Raw genomic sequence first — 20,371 nt, forward strand, 5'->3', positions numbered from 1 at the left:
ATGATCTTGTTTTTTGTAAGATCCATTTAAATTTAAAAAAAAATTTTGATTTTCTTTTTCAAAATTCTGTTTTAAAAATTACGTAGCATTTAGACATCAGTTTTGTTAATATGTACACCCACAGAACATTATTGCAATAAAATTTTTCCAATTACTTTTATTTGTTGACTGCATTCTAAAAAATGTGTTTTCTTCCATGTCAAATGCGGTGTTGGTAGCAGGTATATTGTCATTTGCATTTTTTGTATGCGCATAATAGTTGACATACATACATAGTAATATTTATGTGTCAAACTTCATTGACTGTGTATACTGATACCAAACACATTATGTTGACAGTGCTTTTAAAGCACCACAGGCTTAGTTAAAGTTTTCAATACTACATGCACTTTCAACCAAAATATTATACATATTTTATCCGTTTTTTATGTTGTAGAAAAGGTTATAGTGTACAACCAAAAAACAATCACAATAGCTGGCTCATTTTTAGTAAACGAAGAAAAAAGGCGGGAAGTATCCGGTTTCTTGACTTGTCGTCATTGACTACATTTCAATCCTTCTGTGCAAGATAAAATGTAGCTAGTGGTTGTTTTTTAACGAGTTTTCCTAAAAATCAAATTTAGTAATTAAACGTCCTGTCATGCATTTGCACTCCCAACAAAAAATACTGATTAACAACATTTTTGTAACCTTCTAGTCCAGGTGTATCAATACCCCACTTTTCTATGTTCTCTAGAAGTATGCCCAGGCTCATTACTGAATCTGCAAAAAAATATCATCAAAACATCCAATAAATGAGCAACAAAATGCAGGACCACAGAGAATCAATTTTCATTATTTGAAAAATTGAACGTACCAGTGTTAGATGACTTAAGTTTCAGCAATGTTTCTATTTGGTGGTTTACAAGTTCAACTAATATTTGTTGTAGGTGTTTTTTCATAATATGATGATCATGGATACCAATTAAACATCTTGAGCACACAAATCTCCATATATAAGCCTGTAAAAGGAAAAAAATGGCAATTTTTGTTTAGCAGTACGAAGTAAACTGCTGTTACATTGTTTTGAGTAAACATGTTTTGTGCAACACCTCTGAACCAAGTCCGGAACTTTGCCAGTAGACCATTCTGCTTGGATATAACTGCACCACCAAGTACCTGCTCAGTTTTATGGAGACTGAATGATTCAATAACATTTAAAATTGTCTGAACAACTTCTTGGATATTGTGCTGTAAAAACATTCACTATTGTGCATTTACCAACTGGAAAGTAACAGTCATTAGGGTTTTAAAAAAAACATGATCAAACCTGTTTTACTCCAATGACTTAAAGCAAAAAAAGAATCATGTAGGCGCCTCTATATTTGACTTGCGAGCAGACGACCCCGCCACCAACGTTTTTTCAAATGCGACATTTGCATTTTTATTGTTTTTTTACAGTCATGATTAGTCGTTTGCTGTGTACTTTTATGCCTTTGAATTGTTACTTCTTACCAGATGCATGGGTAGAGGGCATGCTACCAAACTTTCCAACCAGGATTCCAAAGACAAAAGCAAGTTGTCCGTTGCATTTAAACACAGAGTAGCGTTCCGGGAACTTTCTAATCGATCTAATACCAAATATAAAAACGTTTAAAACCTAAATCGATTTGCTAATTTATATTCCGTTCCCGACCCGGGTTGCAGAGTCATGTAAAAGGCCCAACTGAGCCCGACGGACTATACCGAAAGTCGATTTTAACTCCGGGTATGCCTTCGACTCATACCCCTTAAGTTACGTGCCAATCTTTTTATAACTCATCGCATGGAGTAAAAAAATTCGATTCTACAACCCCGCCCTTGGAGACGATGTTTCAATTTGGATCACAGTAGTGTAGCCTACAACCTGCGCTCAAATTATGCCGCTGAGCATAGGCACAGACGAAACCAGTTAATCGGCATTCCAATTCACCCCGTTTTTCGAATTTTGTAATTGTCAACAAAATGCAGTTGTTATAGGCTAAAGCTCATTCTAAGCAACACTTTTCTTTCTCTTTGATTGCCACAAAAATTCAGTCTTTTGTGTCGTAGAATCAATAAAAGGTCAGCAACACGCACTAATGAAACAAAAACGAACATACATTTGCAACATTGTTTTTAAAACAACGTATTTTCTTCTTTTTCTTCAAAAAACGTTGGATTATGCGACTTTCACATAGTAATCAACAACTTAGTTGATCAAATCCATCGTTATAATTCGTCCCGATTATCTGAAGTATTTTCTTGAAAAAATGTTAGGTGACGATTTAAAACCCGGCCCGATTAACCGGGTTCCCGTTAGCGGATTGCATTTAGCCGACTTTCGTTCTTGACAAAACAACGGTTTAGGATCCGCGAAAGCAACTGACCTGTTTTGACTGTACTTTATATCAAAGTATATGTACTGGTGGCCGTATAATGATCAAAATTCTTTTTGTGGATAATCTCAAAACTGATTTGAAAAGGTTATTGTACAGAGAGAAAGGTTTACGTAGGCTGCAGGAAAAGTGAATAAACGAATCCTGCTAGTAGAGTTTTTGTAGCGTTCGCAAAAAAATGTTCACTGGCCTGCGCTAGAACTACTGGCGCCCGTTAGTAAAAAATACCCATAATCCGGCCGTTAATGGTAAAAATGTTGTACACTTCTACATTTAGAATATATAAGGGCCAAGTGGCAAAACATTTTACCAAACACTGAAACAACCGTCTACAAAGACGTTTACCGAAGGACAAAAGGCACGATATTAACTTGCCTTTGCGTGTTTTTATGAGTTAACAAAGTATAATTTTACATGACTCATGCCTAAATGAAAACCATGCGAACTTGAAATAATAGGACTATCGTCTTTTTCGGATAGCAGGCGTTCGATGGTAAGTTGCAACAACATCATTTCTCTTTTTCTATTACTTTTGTTCACACGTTGCTGGCCAGGCATCTTCGATTTGTCGGAACATATTAATGATCTTGGAGACGTAACTTTCGAAGCAACCTAAGTTAAGGCAGATAGATAAAAAAATAATTGAATGCCACTTAAGCCTACATTTGTTAACAAGCTTTTATCACAGAATACTAATAACGTATCCTTTGGAATAAAGCAGTGGTCGCCAACCGCCGGGCTGCGGCCCACTGCCGAGACGGGCATGCGAGCGTTTTTTGCACAATGTGCTCGAAATTGTGCGCACATTTCGACCTGCACATGTTGGCGCACATTGTGCAAATTCTTGCCGTAAGCCCTGTTGCCAGTGCCGGTCCGCGAGGAGTTCGTTACCGGGCCGTAGGTATACTATTTAACGTTAAATGCTTTGAAATATTTTGCCCTTGCATAAACTATTTTTTGCGTTTTTATTGCAGAATATTTTGTAGTTTTTTGAAGGTCGGTCCGTGATTACATTTCAGGTTCAAACAAAACCGGTCCGCAGTGCAAAAAAGGTTGCGCTAGTAGTCCCCATTCGCGCTTCCCGTCTCAGTTGCTCGGTGAACAACAGAAACGGTCTTTCGCGCGAGAATTTTGCTCTGTATATGTGCAATGTCATTTGATGCTAATAGTAAATATATATCACTCACAAAGTGCTGGACAGGCATAAATCGTGCTGTCATATCAAAGAACACATGTAACAATATAATATTTTCGAATGGTGTAAGTGCAGTGGTACCAATAAGAAAAATTTGGAACCAGGTTTTTCAATCTACAAACCCACCTTAAATTGGAAATAACATAGTATTTTGAAACTTAAATAGGTATTAACTTTGTTGTAATTTATCCAAAAAAAAACTTGTAGGCCTTCATGTTAAGGGGAGTGCAAACAATCAAGGAAAAAATGCACAAAAATACTTTGGAAAAAAAGGGAAACTTAAATCTAATTTATCACATTTTTAAAAGCTTAAAGCCCATCCCATAAAACTTCAAAAAGTGAGTGAGTATTTTGCGGGACAGAGAACCCTGAAATACAGGAACGCACTTTTTTTACAACACCATGTCTCTAAAGAAAAAATTAGTGACCTACCCGATAAATTGTTTCTGCAAATTCTCTTCCCCTGATATCAACAGGCTTGGCACGTAGAAGCGCACATGCTGTCGCTACTTTGATGACTTGAAAGGTTGATGCATCATTTAACCTGTGACATGCCATTTGATAGTTTCTAAACTCATCACAAAACATCATATTCTACCAGGCAATGAAATCTTTGTTGTGTATGTGTGTCCCTTAAAACGACGCTAACGTTTTTATTTTCGGAAAAGTCAAATTCAGCTATCTATTGAAGGATAACACTAAATGGAGAAAAGAAAGAAGAGAAAAAAAGGAAATTTTGCGCATTTATAAAAAAGAGAAAAAATAATTCAAGATAAACAATACCCTTCTAATGCGGTGTTACCGCATGTTATCACACGACAGGAAGGTAATGCTTTTACGAAAATACAATTGTGCGGACTTTTGAAAGCGCTAATGGTTAGAGCTGTTCGGGTTTGTAAATAAAATTACACTAGAATCTGGTTTATTTTACCCTTGTTAGGCTTGTATTTCTACATTTCACATACAATGCACTATTGTAAGCGGAATAACATGCGGTATTTAGTACCACCCCTTCTAATGCCATTGTGCCTACATTAAATGGGTCGAAAAGGCAGAAACGACAGTTGGATGTGTTTCTTTCTTAGTTTATTACCTTGTTTTGACTCGAACAAACCATTTAATACCTGTCTAGTTTCATTACACATTATATGTGCCGAAAATAAGAAAAGCGGAAAATGATTTTTTTAGCCGTTGAAACCGGTAAAACCATTTGAAACCAATCTAATACCTTTTTAGATAGAAAGGGTCAAAAAAGAAATAAGCAGAGACGACGGGAAATGTTTCTCTATTTGTTTTTGTGTCAAAGAAACCATTCCCGTCTTCTCTGCTTTCGTCTTTTGACACAATCGGGTAAAAAGGTATCAGATCGGTATAAAACTGTTTGTGCGAGTCAAAACACCTGTTTTGCTCATATTGTTTTCCCCCCTCTTTTGGAAAAGCTTAAAATTTTCTTTTTCCCGTCTTTTGTTTCATTTCCGTTTTCAGTGTTGATTTCCTACTTTTCCCGCTTTTTTCTCCTTTTGGTATTACCAAAGTATATAGACTTTGGGTAGTACATGGCATGAGTTGCCATGATATTTCGTTGATCCTGGAAAAAATAAAATCACAACCTTCTGAAGGGTTTGTCATCTTTGCTTCGTAACTTGCACTGCTGCACCTTAATAAGCTTGCTTTAAAAATCCGTTTTACATGCATTAGGACCCAATGCTTTTAAGAAAGCGGTTGGCATGATTTAAAATTGAAAATTGAAACACGCTTGTCACGTGTGCAAAATCATAAACCCCCTTTGAGTTAAGTCTGGTGTACAATTGAAAGTAACTTTGTCAATGACACGGAATTTAAAAATTACGTCACACTTACGTTCACGTCATGATTGTTTGATCACGTCGTGACGTCACTAAAACCACACCAGTGGTTTCACTGTACCAACTCACCGCTTTGCCAAGAACTGCTGTAACTAAAAACATGAAAAGAAAATCTAAGGTACAGTAACAAATTGACTACTCCGATGAATACTTTATTTTAACTTTTAAATATGGGGCGCCGTTGTCGAATAAATTAAGTTGCCGCAACTTACTTAGCTAACTTACGTCGCAAGTTACCCGGTGCATTGTGGGAAATTCATATCTAAATGTATAGAGATTTCCCACAATGCACCGGGTAACTTGCGACGCAAGATAGCTATCTTGCCGCAACTTAGCGTTGCAAGTTAGCTATCTTGCGGCAAGTTAGCTATCTTCAGTATCTTGCGGCAACTTAGCGTTGCAAGTTACCCGGTGCATTGTGGTTGTACATTCATTTCCGGCAACACATGTACATGTGGTCATACGATGGACTGCTTAATGGAATTTCGATACTAAGACATTTTTGGCTTGTATGAAGACTCAAAAGAGCAGCTGAAATGGTAGGCATTTTTTTGTAGTTTTTGAACTTTTTCGATTTAATAGCTTTTGAAACTATTTACTTTTTATGTACGGTATATCTTGCGACGCTAAGTTGCCGCAACTCAGCGTTGCACGATAGCTAAGTTGCGGCAACTTAGCGTCGCAAGTTAGCTATCTTGCGGCAACTTAGCGTTGCAAGTTAGCTAAGTTTTGTTGCAAGTTAACTAAGTTGCCGCAAGATAACCTAGCTTGCGGCAAGTTAGCTAACTTGCAACGCTAAGTTGCTGCAAGTTATCTATCTTGCAGCAACTTAGCTGTCTTACAGCAACTTAGCTAACTTGCTGCAACTTAATTTATTCGACAACGGCGCCCCATATTTAAAACAGTACGGTAATTTACTGATGTGAAAATTGATTAAACAACTAAACGTTTTTCTGTGAAACAATAGCCAAGATTAATGAAAAGAGATGAAAGAATTTTACACCTATACACCCAGTTAATCTACGCATATTTATTGGTTATCACACACTGGAATGCAATACTTTCAATAAAATACCAATCATATGTGCAAAAATGTTACTAATTATCTTCAAATTTTACGAAGTTTCGTACGATACCGCTGCAAACTAACCAAAATATCCACAGTGGCCGCCACCGTGCTTTAAAAACCCAAGGGGTGGTGGCGCCGCCACTGCCTACTCGGCGCCTGTGGACCACTGATCTAGAAAAAAGCCTGGATAGCGCATTCAAGCGGAAAAGTGAAGCCTACATGGAGGGTACGGCGGCCATATTGGAAGGATCACCTGCGTTAGGCGGTGGCAGCCATCAGAACCTTATTTGGACTAAATTCAGTGTTAGTGCGAAGTTATTATATTGTGTTTCATATTTTTATGTTGATTTCAGGTTGTATTAAATATATTGCTCTTCATATACGCATATTACGCGGTTCTGTGGAGAGAAATTGCTGATGTCGTCGGATTTACATTTTTGCCATTTCACCTACGTAGGTATCAGCAGCGAAGATATATATATTTATGCAATTGTTGATGCTAATTTCATCTAAAAAGAGACAATTTGACAATAATGCAACATGCATTAAACCCCAAAAATAACTTTTATTGCATGTTTCAAATCAGAACTGAGGAATAAAAAAACTACTTTGCTCTACTTTTTCTGATATGGTCTCCAGTGATTTTTCTGACATTTGCAGTTAAGTCTAACTTTTGTGTAGCATTTGGATGTCATTTTGATTAGCTCAAATTTATAATTGTCCATAACAGGACAATCAAATGAATGGTCAGTCCCTGGAACACTTTAGAATGAGGAACATCCATCAACACTGACAATGCTATTGCTTCTAATATTCCTTTGCTATTTGGTAATTTGTTATCTGTTGTGACATGCATTTAAATCTTTTTTCTGTTTCGTGGCAAAGTGTAGTTACGCTAGATGATTTCTTAAGAGACCCCCCTTTTTTCTTAAAAAAACAGAAAACTATGGTGTGCTGGTGAAGTAGGTGAACTGAGTGCTGTGCAAATGAAACGTGTTTGTTTTTTGACCATCTTTCCTGTTTTATAGACAGATAAAGTTTGTGTTGCTGGAACATCTGCATAATCATGATCATTTTGGATTCCGATTTTCTTAATTATACTTTCTAATTACTGCAAAATATGAAATTCTCTTATTTTTGGACCTGCGTATATTCTTCATCACTTTTAAAATATTGGTAGAATCTTGGTTTTGGCAATTGCTATTTTTTGTGATACTGCTTCTCCATAGAAGGCGCTTGCATGTCGCTTTAAGTAGCTGAGTTGTTGTTGAAGCCCCCAACAGAATAAAATACCTTTAATACAAGTCAACGAAGCCAGGTTGGGCAATTTTAGACCAACAATATATAAGCACTCTTTAAGGAATGATTCCCATGATGCTTTATTAGAAATATGTAGGGGTGATCAAAAGCCATGGGCAAATAGATTCTGGAAAGTCAATACATCAAACAAATGATTGAACAATCTAATAAACTGTATGGTAGCTTATCTACCAGTAAATTCTTTTAACCTGAGCTGTGTAGCCTAATATTTATTCTAATCAACAACAATGGAAACTAAGACTGTGCAGCAGTATTAATCTTCATTTTGTGTTGGTGCCATTTATTATGCTGTTTCAATTTCAGTTGTTGCTTAAATATATTCTCATTCTTTCATGTATTACTTTTAACGTTCTAATTCATTATTTCAATTAACACAATTTAATTATCACCTGCTGTATTGGTTCAGTCTTGATTCATGGGGAAACAGTATCTTCTCTTAGAGTGATAATTTGGCTAGTATGGTTCATATATTTTTCTTAAAAATGGTCCGAGCAAACCAGAGAGTGTTTGCTGTGATTTCAGGTTTGCCTGCCAATGTTATTTATCCGGCCTTTCGACGGTCGGACTAAGATGCAATGCTAGGAGCAAAAGTATTAAACCTGTAATAAAAATGTGTGTAAAATAGTAATGAAAAAACTGAAGTTCATGTGAGTTTAATATTGAGATTAACTTACCACTTAGATCAACAAACCACATAACCAAGTGATTGTATACTTATTAATCCCGCCTGGAATCGAACCAGGGTCCTTTGCCATAAAGCAAATGTGATAAACCACTACACCACAGGATTTGACAAACTGTATACATCACTTGGATAAATCGGTACTACTACATCGTGAAGAAGGTCTGCTTGTCTTGTACAATTATAATGGTTAAAGATCTGTAGTTATATAACAAACACCAATATTCCAAGTCAATACAACTAAAATCAGCCTCAGTTGCCAACTTGCCATCACTATAACTCAAACAAAATGTCAAAAATATATCCTACTTGTGAAATGTACGGGAATATCTGGGCTTTGTACCGCTCTCTCTCCATCATCACTGCCTTTGCCGTCACTTCTACTTCTACATTATTAGCGTTTTTTGTTGCAACGGAATGCATAACACTGTGTTTCTGCTTTGCCCAGTGTACCAGGTGATCCTTCCAATATGGCGGCAAAACCTCCACACAGGCTTCAAAAATCCCCTTATCGTAACGCCTGGTTGCGCTATCCAGGCTTTTTTCTAGATCAGTGCTGTGGACCTAAAAGAGATCATTAAAGTCACGTTTAGGAATTTCCGATAGGTGACGCAACGGAGCATATGTTATTCCCACTGATCTCTACAAAGGTGTATAGAGATCAGTGGTTATTCCTCATGTGTTTTGTAAGCTATTTGCCGACTCAGCAATTATTGTCACCGTAAACGCCTATGCTCCGTTGCGTCACTTATCGGAAATTCCTAAACCTGGCTACTTAGCAGCTCTACCGGAACTCACATTACAAAATGCTTGCTAAATACCGATAAATAGCGTAAAGAGCGCATTTATTTAAGTTGACAGTGAGACTGGGGTATAGTTAGGGGCTAAATTAAACATAAAGAACTGGGTTTTTAGGTTGATTTTATTATTATTATGAAACCTCAGACCAACCTAACAGCCCTAACCGTGAGCATTTCAATATTTTCGTTGCGCCAGTTACCGGAAATTAGCAGGCCTGTGATTTGAGTTGTGACAGTGAGTTTCTGAGTAGCTCTGCTGTCCAAAGTCGCTCCACCTGTCTGTTCTGAACTGATTTCTGTTCTGTGTCATTATCGACCGGGATTATAATCTTTAGAACCTGTATTATAACACAGCCAGATCACAAATAACAAAAAGTATAAATAAGTCATACAGGTGTTTACAATTCTTGAAAGTAATAATTAATTATATGCTTATGAAAACATGTTACTATTTGTGTTATGTAATGTCAAGCTGGTAGAGAAAAAATTGTTTTGGATTGATTAAGAGGTGTGAAACCTAAACATGCATCATGTTATTCGAAGAACTAACGATCTGACCAATTCAAGGTATTTGTTCTGTTATATACAAATAGGCTGAAACTACTTGAGTAAAATGTAATGATTAAAGAGGAAACTATTATACGGACTTGGCTTATGTTTGTGTTTTTGCAAGTTAAGTTTCCAACTTCCTTGCTGCTGCCTTAAACAAATTAAAAAGGACAATAAATCATGCCATTGCTTGCAAGATTAACTATCTTGCAACTCAGCATTTTTTGGCGGTGTATAAATGTTTATATTTATTCACCTATTTGTTGTAATGCATTCTGTATTGTTTGTAGTCAATTATCTCTCAATGAGTTTGAAGACAACCTTGCACCTTCTAAATCTGATTACAATGCTGGAAACAACTTAAAAAATCCTGAAAATAACAATGGAGATATTATAGGATCAGCATCTGATTACATTTTGATAGCCATGATTGTTGCTATGATGGTAGGTAAAAGTAAAACTACATTTGATTGTCTGCTGTAGTATTTTTATGGGCCCCTTTTTTCAAGCATGAACAATAATGTTGTTAAATAATGTGTATACAGAGGAATTCAAATTCATGTAAGTAACAAATGTATATGTAACAAATATATATATATATGTTTTGTGTGTCAAAATTTTATTGGAGGTGTGAGAGCTAAACAAGTTTGAAAAAGATCATTACTATTGTTTTTAAATGGTATGGCAAGTCTCTGTATGTAGCCTTATTCCAGTGTCTCTTATAACAAAACAATTACCCAACCCTGGTTTCAAGATCACAAAAACACATTTAAACTTAATAGCCCTAGCGGTTACCCTGTTAGCAATATATTTGTGGCTGCTTAAAATGCCTCTGTAATACATTTTTAAATAATGAATAATTGGAAACTCATATTTATGGACTGCAGGTGGAGTCATTGTTGTTGGCCCTGTGTATGTACTGAGCAACTCCCCTCACCCCCCAACGGGTTAAATTTTTGAAAATGTCTGAATAAACTTGGGCCAGTTTGGAGAATGCCATTAAGGCATTGGCTGTTGTGTTACATCCTGTATCCCAATCAGTTATCATACAAGCCCCCTAAAAATGGTAAAATTACTAAACAATGTCCAAATTGAGACATGAATATTGAAGCAGATAATTGGTCGCTGTGTTGGGCCTGACAACACCAAACTTTTCCATGATTCTCAAAAAATATATTGTTTGGCCTGCAGAAACAAATAAAAGTTACAAAAAAAGCAGTGGCTAATATTGGACTCAATGTAAAAGAATACAATAACAATTTTAACTAGATTATAATCAGTGTTTCATACCGGAACGGAACGAAATAAATAATTTTTGGCTCAAATACCGAAATAAAAAATATTCAAAATACCGGAATGGAATACCGTTATTTTTTATTCCGGTATTTCGTGATGGACATTTGACATTAAACAATTCTTTAAACTATCATAAAAATTGAAGCTCCTACAATTTACATCTGTTTGACCAACATCGACTAATGTTATGTGACGTAACACAACTACCGACAATAATTGTTATGTGTTGCAACCTTTTTTTTCTTTTTTCGCTTAATAGTTGTAAAGACCAGAAAAAATGTTCTTTTGTTAAGACCGAAATACCGTAATAAATTTATTTCGGTCAGACTGGAACGAAATGAAAATATTGGTCCAGAACGAAATAAATAATTTGCTCAGAACGAATAACGTTATTTGATTTGTTCCGTTCCGGTATAAAACCCTGGTTATAATTTATGTGCAATTGCGTTAAACCCTGATTTTGGTTTTCTTGGTTGACTAGAAGGATTGCAAAAAATGAAAAAAATATATTATTTTTTAGTTCTGTATGACTGTCTGTTGTTTATGCTTGTTTTGTCGATCTGCTTCAAGATTTACAATATGTGGATTTAACTTTGAAATGAATAATCCTACTACATCAATTGGTAAGTACAAACTTTTTTACACAATATCTGTTAATAAAGAAACACATTTGGTTCCTATGATATAACATGGGGTATTACATCACAGTTATCTCAATCATTCATCTAATGCAGGGGTGGGCAAACTTTTCAGTGCAAGGGCCGCATTCAAAAGTTCTCAATTGTGGCGGGCCGCATAGTATATTAACCCAAAATATCAACGTATGTTTCCTGCTAAATACAAATACGTTTGTTGTCATTGATCGCATCAGCTATAAATATTGCTTGTTACGCAACAATTGTAATTGTTTTCAATAAACAGACATTTATTGCAACAAGTTTTTTTTTCAATACGTTTTTGTTGTTGATGTATTCCTTGCCAACATTAAACAATGCAAGTTGCTTTTGCATCAATCTTTAGATGTTGTGCGGCTCTGTGTTAACGATTCCAAAGCCGTGTTTAATGTCCGTTTGTAAACTACTGCAACGGCCTAAACTTGATCCAAGGTGACCAAAGTTTTGGCGCCAACAGTGCAAAGTGGGCTGTATTTGATACGTGAAGCGCCTTTACTTTTATTCTCCGTCGTAAAAATTACCCAAAAACTAAATCGTCGTAAAAATTGCTGATTTGGCAAATCGTCTATTCAGTATACGTGGGCCTACATGTGTTATTAAAGACCTACAATAAACGTCCGAAACCGAACGAAGAAATTCTGTCAAGTGACTATTTGCAAAAAAACGTGACAGAAACTACCTGCTAAAGCACGTAAAAAGTACCTGTGTTTAGTCCCAAAGTATGTTACGAGTACTGATACTGCTCATGGTATAGGAATCGGCAAGTCCCACTCCAGTATTGTTTGAAACTCTACGCCTACGCTCAGAATATTATTAAGCATTGCTCGGTAACTTACTCTTTTAAATTTACTAACATTTGGCGGGCCGCATGCGGCCCGCGGGCCGTAGTTTGCCCACCCCTGATCTAATGTATCAACAATCTTTTTGGAATGTTTGTTATGTAAGTCTTTGGAATACTGCACTTATTATAGGTCACCTTCCCTAAAGGGACACATATTGTTTGTTTTTTCTTTAACACTGGTTTGTTCCATGCTTTTTGTCAACAAAGTATGTTCAAACATATTCAAATTTACACAAATGTTAGTTAGTTATCCAAAGTTGATCCTCCCTGAAGTTTGACCTCGATTGAGCCAGCAGTTACAGCTATACTTAGTACATGATCCATGAGTTTTATACTTTGTTGGTTTATGCATGTAAAGTATTTTAAATGAATTTGTAACTTTTAGTTGGATTCACCCATTTTTCATCCCCAAACCTTGAAATATTTGTTTTCAGGTTTACCAGTCCTTTGGGTCAGAAATACAATCCGCACTGTGCTGAAATTTTAAACAATTGTTTGTAGTGGGTTGCTGGGTTCTTTATCTAGTAATTTTAACTCAACCAGCCAAATAATTACATTGACAGCCCTGAGTAAGTTAATGTGTGTTAAACTTTGACAAACCTTACCGCTATACTATAGCACTGATGTCCCAAGGGAATGAATCACTGGTTTACAATTGTGACGGCTTAATGCAGAGCGGGTGATCTCTGCTGAACATTTGATCAGACACTTTACGGGACAGCCTTTTTGTGATTAGAATCCAACTGTTTTAGTGCAGCATTAATATATGATTGATTAAGTTAGTAGCGCATTTTTAGTTTTTGCGAAGGTTTTTATACCTTAGACATGAATCAAATTCAATAAACAGTATCTATGGGTCCCCTTCCCTGAAGGGGACACATACTGTTTTTGTCTATATTTATGGGTCCCCTTCCTTGAAGCATCTTGATTTCACTCTTTTTTTTCTTTTTTCCCTGGTGAAGTTTGCCCATGCACTTTTGGCATGAAATCTTTGGTGAATCCAGATGAAACTTTTACACATGGTAGATATAGTTATGCAGATGTGCCATTTGCTTTGTTTGACTCGATAACCCCAATATTTACCCCGCTAGACCCCAAAGTGTAAAATGTTTTTGTATGTTGCTGCGCACCACAAACGAAAGATTTTTGTGGTGCAACAGTATAATAAAGTCAACAGGACATATGGTACTTGTTTAGTGCAATACTTGGTGGACGTTTTCGCACATGCCAGTCAGAGGGGAATTAACAGCCTTGTGACATCAGAAGCGTTCAGGAATGTTGTTAATAACACCTCTAGTGGTCAGAATTTTAAACATTGTTCGATTTGGATGAAATTTTACATGACTGTTAATTGGGTCATCGTGGTTTCATATTTTATACTTTTGAGTGTTTTACCCCACAGACCCCCTAAAATGGAGTTTTTTAAACGGTGTTGGAATTTAGTGAAATTTGAAAAGCTTGCTGAATTTGTCATTTATAGGTTTCAATTGTTGTGTTTAACCCTGTAACCCCAATATTTACCCCACTAGCCCCCCAAAATGAATCCATTTTGTAAACAATGTCAGAATTGAATGAAATTTACATAGCTTGTACAGTGTGTCATTTATAGGTGTAGAATGTTGTGTTTAACCCTGTTGCCCCAACATTTACCCCACTAGCCCCCCAAAATGGTTCAATTTTTTAAACAATGTATGAATTAAATTAAATTTGGACAGTTTGTAGAGTGTACCATTTGTAGGTGTTGGCTGCAGTACCTATTAGTGATGCACCGAAGTTTCGGTTGGCCGAAACATTTCGGCCGAATACGCTGTTTTTCGATGTTTCGGTTTCGGCCCGAACTTTTTTGAAAATTCGGCCGAAACCGAACTTTTTGATTGCATGCAATTAATGCCCAAACTAGCATTTTCACCTATACAAAACGTCATAAATTAACTAATTGTTGTCTCTATAAAATACGAGCCACTTTGTCTGCAAAATATTGCAAGTTTAGTAAAGCTTCCAGATGGTGTAAGTGATTTTGATTTGTCATAATTCACTTCACTCGCATCAACGACACAAGGTTCAGTTGAAAACATCCTAAGAACAGGATTTTAGGTTCGGCCTGATTCGGCCGAAATTATTCGGCCTCGTGGCCGAATATTCGGTTTCGGCCCGAACCTTTTTAGGCGGGTTCGGTGCATCACTAGTACCTATCATTTACTCCACTAGACCCCTACAGTCAAGTACAATTCACCATTAATAGGAGCTGATTGTTGTGTTTTAGCCTATTTTCTCACTATTTAACACTTTTTTTCAGATAGTCATAAAGTAGAAAAACCTTAATAAATGTATGAATGGAATAAATTTAAATAGTCTGTACTCCATATAGCCAGGGTTGCCATCGACATGGACCCTAAAATAAGGACCACCGAAAATTAATTTTTATACGAAACGAAACAAGCGTTTTTGAACAAATCTTTGCATTTATGCGAGCCATGACATATCACAGGTCATTCTTTTGGCAGAAACAATCTGTTCCAGCGACTCTTTGGTTTGTACAAAATACTTCGTGCATCTTAGTACGACAGCTCAGCTCTTGGTTTACTTTTACTTGTAGCAGGGATTTGACTTGTAATTGTTGAAAATAAGACAAAATAAGGACTCAAGTCAAAAACAAGGACATTTCTTAGAAATATGGACAATATGTTTTTGTAAGACATTGCCCTTCAAAATAAAGGACAAATCTTATAAATAAGGACGTATGGCAATCCTGCATATAGCATATTTATTTATGCACAGTACCGATCACTGTGTTTGACGTTACAATGCCAAACTTTCTCATTGCTATCTCTTGAAATGCATTATTTACAACTTTGCATGTGTGGGGACCCATGCGTTTCTGATTGCAGAAACAACTAAGGTTTTGAAAGACAGTGGATGATATGGGACCCAATATAAAATAAGTGTCGGTTGTAAATATATGTTAAGAAATAGGTCACAGTGTATGTGCAATGGCAATATGTGTTAAGCCACCCTTCTAGTTTGTTTGTTCACATGTCAATGAGGTCAGAAATACAAGACTTAACCTGCTGAAATTTTAAACAGCTGTAGATCTTCTTGTTGGCTGTTAAAAAATTCAGTGCAATCGGCTCAGTAATTACTCTTACAGCCTCAAATATGTTTTTACATGCTGTCTTTTGTCAAATTTGTGCTCGCTCAGTGCACAGCTGACGCAATGGGAGTGATTGACAATAGTGGCACATGGAAAAATGCCTCTGCTTCAAGCATGAACGCAGTCGTCACTTGACCATTTTCTAACTGGTTGGAATTAAGATGTTACGATGTTAGTTATATTGCGCTGTAAACGTTAATGTAGGTCAACTTATTCGTGTTTCGAAACGCAGAGCGACAATGCAGCACGATTTGTTACACCTGTGTAACGTGACTTCTCAAACTGAAAACGTTAATAGAACTGTTTCAGAACACGTTTTGGACATAAAAGCCCCGCTAAGCAGTCGTATTGTTGGTATGTAGAATTTTAACGGCGCCAAGGAACACTATGTGCGGATTAAAAATCATAATTCAACAAACAAAGGGCTATTAAGGAAAAATAATGTTGAAACTTTGTTAAAAGTTTAACTAGTTGGACTCATCCATTTTCTACCCCGTGAAAACAACGCGCAACTCCATGTCGAAAAAAGCCCAATTGGGCATGAAAAGCGCAAACCTGCCCACTGAAAAGTGAATATCTCGGCCTCGCGCATAACTGGACGTGCTATCAGGCAGTCTTTTTGCACTGTGCAATTAAGATATGTTTGTGGATCATTTAAAAACGTTAGCTATGCAATTGTTGTATCACGCAGTTTTGCATCTTATGGCGGTTAAGGACAGGCTCCTCCTGCCGCTCTCGGTGCCATATCTTTATCTAACAACATTTGCATGGCGCGAGACAATGATCGCTGACGGAAATGAAACGGTGAAAAATCGACGCTAACCTCCGTTGTCTTGAGCTTTGCATTGACCCCAGCATTTGATTAAATTGGTTGTCGTTGATTTATAAAAATCTCCTACACAAGTTTACTTGAGTAGTTTAAGAAAACCACTATTCCAGTTTAACAATGATTGTGCCCTATTTTTACTGTTTCCAAATTGCATGTGCACATGTGTGGAGACCCATTATTTATGCTTGCAGAACAATTATGTTATAAAGTGCCAGGAAAAAGATAGGGACCCAATAAAATGTAGGTGCCAAATGTATATCCATTATAAATATAGTAAATAGTATATGTGATACATCGTTAAATATGATGTAGTATATATCATATGCGCCGAGTGGGCGGTAGCGGGGTGGCGCCGCCACCTTGGGTTTGTAAAGCACGGGGGCGGCCACTTTGAACGCACAATTGTTGGCAGTGAATGTATGGTCATTATTGTGTACAACGCGATTGTACTGCAACAAATGGTTATTTTAGGTGATACAAGAGCAACAACTTAAAGAAACATTTTCTAAACGTTGCTAAACCAATAATAACGTTGAAACAAAGTGTTTCAAATAAATATTAATTCAAAAATTTTTTAAAGAATTTGACGAACGTTGCATTCTGTTGAAAGTTTATTGGACCTTAAGTTAGAGCTCGTGTGGTTGCAAGAATTAGTGACGTCACATAAAGTGACGTCATAATTTATGTCCGCCACCTTGCATTTTTGTAAAACTCGGCGCCTATGGTATATATAAACTGGCAATATGTAGGAAAACCACTATTCTAGTTTTTTAACGGCTTTGTCATAAGTCAGCAAAAGTTGTTACAAAAGGTCATTAATGGTCGTTCAGATTTTGCACGGTGGGAGATTACTGCAGGTCTATGGTATACATTTGTGAAACAAAGTTAAGTAAAAAACCATTTGTTATGTATACCTTTGCTGCAAAATACCGTCTTAAATCTTAGTGTTTCAAATACTGTTTGGGTTTTCTAGAAAGTTCCAACTGTTTTGAAAGGATTAGGAAAATATTAAAGGATTGGAAATATTTTCTACCAATTTTTACTACTTTTGTAATCATGACAATATAATGATGTAAAAAGAATACAGACGAAACCTTTAAATTTTGGGTTGATGTGTTCTACTACTTTGTTCTTAAGAATCTAAACATAATCTCATCATTTTTGTAGCAGAACTAATTCCCATAACACACCCATTCGTTTTTAGTTGCAAAAACAATCCTGTTCGCAGGTCAAATAGTGTGTTTAGTAAATTGATAATAAAATATAAAAGAGAAAAATATAGGAAAGCCACCTTTCTAGTTGTAAGTAAAACTAAAGTGAGTGAGTCCACTTACTTTGAAGGTTTCTGATAAATAAAAAACTTCTAATGAAGGCACACATTTTTGACATACAACCTCTTTGTTGTAAGTTTGGTGGTGTACATTTGTCTAGCTATTGTGTACTTTACAGCACCAGAGGATCTCAGTGAGTTGCATGAGGTTGTGCCTTTGACGCCAACAACTGCTGGTAAGCTGAATTGATGTTTTTGCAGATTATCAACTATAACTGTCAACAAATACACAAACAAATTAAAATTTGAATCTACCACCGATCATGCAAGTTTTTAAGCTGTCTCCATTTTGCATTAATGCACTTTGTTGAGTTTGTTATTTTGGTGTGTCAATTGGTGGGATGACTCCACATTCCCATCTGCTACCTTGCTGCATATCTTGTTTGATTCAGAGTTTGACTGATGTCTGACTCAGAAATTGGGACAGTTTTAAATAGGAGCTGCAAACTAAAGGGATTAAGTTAAAACTTAGAAACACAAACCTGATTTTAAATGTTACACAACAGAAAACTGCCAGCTTCCTGACATTGAAAACATGCTGAGATCTGACCCGCCTCCACCCCGCTACAGTGATGTTGCAACATCTTCATCAATGCGTGATCGTTTCAAGTGGCGGAGTAGAAGGAAGGCAACATTAAGTAGTGAACATGTAAGCAATTTTACACAAAATGCTAAATTATAAGTCCCCTTCCTTGAAGGGAACCCAGTTTGATTATACTTGATTTGTTTGTTTGTTTTTCTTCCCAAAGTTTGTCTGACTCGTTTTCCCATGAAATATTTGATGGATTTGGATGAAACTTACACAGATTGTAGATATAGTTATGTAGATGTACATTCTGCTAAATAACCCCAGTATTTACACTCTAACCCGCTGAAAGTTTTTAAACAGTTTTGGAATTGGCTGAAATTTGAATCACCTACAGGCCTCAAAAACGTAGCTCTGTCTATCGCTGGTTTGTAATGCTCGTTTGGTCAAGAAAGAGTGCTTCAAATTTGGACAATGTTAGCTATTAATCCGAATTTAATCCTCCAGAAGTTTAAACTCGAATGACCCAGCGATTTCCTCAAAGGCCCCCAAAACGTAGTTCTGTCTAAAGCTGGTTTGTAACTTTTCTGGTCAGATAGGACATACATGTAAAATGGCAATGTATAAAAAAATCATTTCCATAAAAACCTTTCCAGCTATTACTCACTTTTGTAATTTGAATTGCAGAAACTGGCTAAAGAAGCACAGAAACAGAAAACAGGTTCGTATACATGTTGTATTGCAAGTTCGATTTACTTATAATTTTATGTGTGCAGAGGAAGCCCTTTCTTCAAGCAAAAGTAAATCGACCTCAGTCGGAAGCAAGTCTCGAAGTCGCATTCCTTTTCAACGTAGCGTTAGTTATCAGACAACACGCACAAGCAATATTTCTGCGAATGCCAGTTTGCCATCTCACATATCTGCCTCTTCTGACGAACACAGGCAGTCAAAACGAGGTGGCATTTTTGCATCTTTTCGCTTGCGGTCGACCAGATTGCCCCAGACGGCAAGTGAAAGTTCAATAAGTTCGAAGCCAGCTTCTCAAAAACATAGGAACATATCGGAGGTCGCAAAAATGACTGAAACAATTGCCGCTGACTCAAATGTCAAGTTTGATTTAAGTGATTGCACAGAGACAGAATCCAAAGAGTCTGGAACCAAAAGTAGTTCGTGTAACGCGGAAGGATACAATGATGATGACGATGAAGTGTTTATGTAAATATGTTTTTCGCCACTTTTATCACACATTTCATATATTATGCAAATTAAATGTTAAATGTTGAGTGCGTTTTTCGTTTGGGGAGGCTTGTGCTCGTGATAGTCTTCAAGGCTGATTACGAATCTAGAACCCAATTGGTTCCGTGAATTTACTGGTAATAGTTTTTTTTGTAAGCGAACGCCATTAGTTTGTAGTTTATACCGCTGCTTTGTATCATTGTGTCCATTATTTCCGGGAACTGCCTTCCTGTAATGCACTCACAAGCTGCCATGCAGTGTTAGCGACCTTAAAAGCGCAAACAACCACATTTTATTCGCAACAAACGGTGCCTTGTAAATTTTCATTGTGTAAGTGTTTTGCGGTATTAAATTGTCACATTCTTTATAACGTACGATCTTAATATTTTGGTCACATCCTGGACTAAACAAGAAAAGCTGTAATTTAAACCTGGGATAAAACTTTTTTGTAAGCATTACCCGGCGTAAATCGAGCTAGTTCAGATGAATTGTAGAAGTTCTTTTTCCGACCGAGGATCCATCCGTCCATTGTCGGCAAAGGATTAACCGTAGTAAATTATTCTGGTGTTATTTACATTGGGCAATTTTTCTGCCCTACACGGCGCCACACCT

The 20,371-nt window shown here is 36.6% G+C and overlaps 2 protein-coding genes across 5 annotated transcripts; one reads left to right on the forward strand and one right to left on the reverse strand.

Moving 5' to 3' along the window:
- Positions 1-137: 137 nt before the first annotated feature.
- LOC145233984 (uncharacterized) lies at positions 138-9,100 on the reverse strand. 4 transcript variants are annotated; one of them, XM_080098752.1, is made up of 8 exons: positions 8,520-9,100; positions 6,607-8,444; positions 4,024-5,548; positions 2,843-3,008; positions 1,495-1,610; positions 1,060-1,230; positions 857-1,001; positions 138-762 (listed from the first exon to the last, which is right to left on the reverse strand). In XM_080098752.1, exons 3-8 carry the CDS (start codon positions 4,180-4,182, stop codon positions 620-622), a joined length of 900 nt encoding a protein of 299 aa, XP_079954878.1. In that variant the 5' UTR covers positions 4,183-5,548; positions 6,607-8,444; positions 8,520-9,100; the 3' UTR covers positions 138-619. The 4 variants fall into 4 exon arrangements, with proteins under 4 accessions (XP_079954878.1, XP_079954879.1, XP_079954877.1 ...); XM_080098753.1 differs by having other exon boundaries at positions 138-606; positions 691-762; positions 6,607-9,096; XM_080098751.1 differs by having other exon boundaries at positions 8,235-9,100.
- A 614-nt stretch (positions 9,101-9,714) lies between these two features.
- Positions 9,715-20,129, forward strand: LOC145233983 (uncharacterized). The gene is made up of 7 exons (XM_080098750.1): positions 9,715-9,894; positions 10,167-10,320; positions 11,693-11,795; positions 18,117-18,173; positions 18,504-18,646; positions 19,211-19,244; positions 19,300-20,129. The coding sequence occupies exons 1-7, from the start codon at positions 9,851-9,853 to the stop codon at positions 19,740-19,742; spliced, it is 978 nt and encodes a 325-aa protein (XP_079954876.1). The 5' UTR covers positions 9,715-9,850; the 3' UTR covers positions 19,743-20,129.
- The last annotated feature ends 242 nt before the right edge of the window (positions 20,130-20,371 follow it).

The sequence above is a fragment of the Phallusia mammillata genome, chromosome 6 (genome assembly GCF_965637545.1).
Source record: "Phallusia mammillata chromosome 6, kaPhaMamm4.hap1.1, whole genome shotgun sequence".
Classification (NCBI taxonomy): domain Eukaryota; kingdom Metazoa; phylum Chordata; class Ascidiacea; order Phlebobranchia; family Ascidiidae; genus Phallusia; species Phallusia mammillata.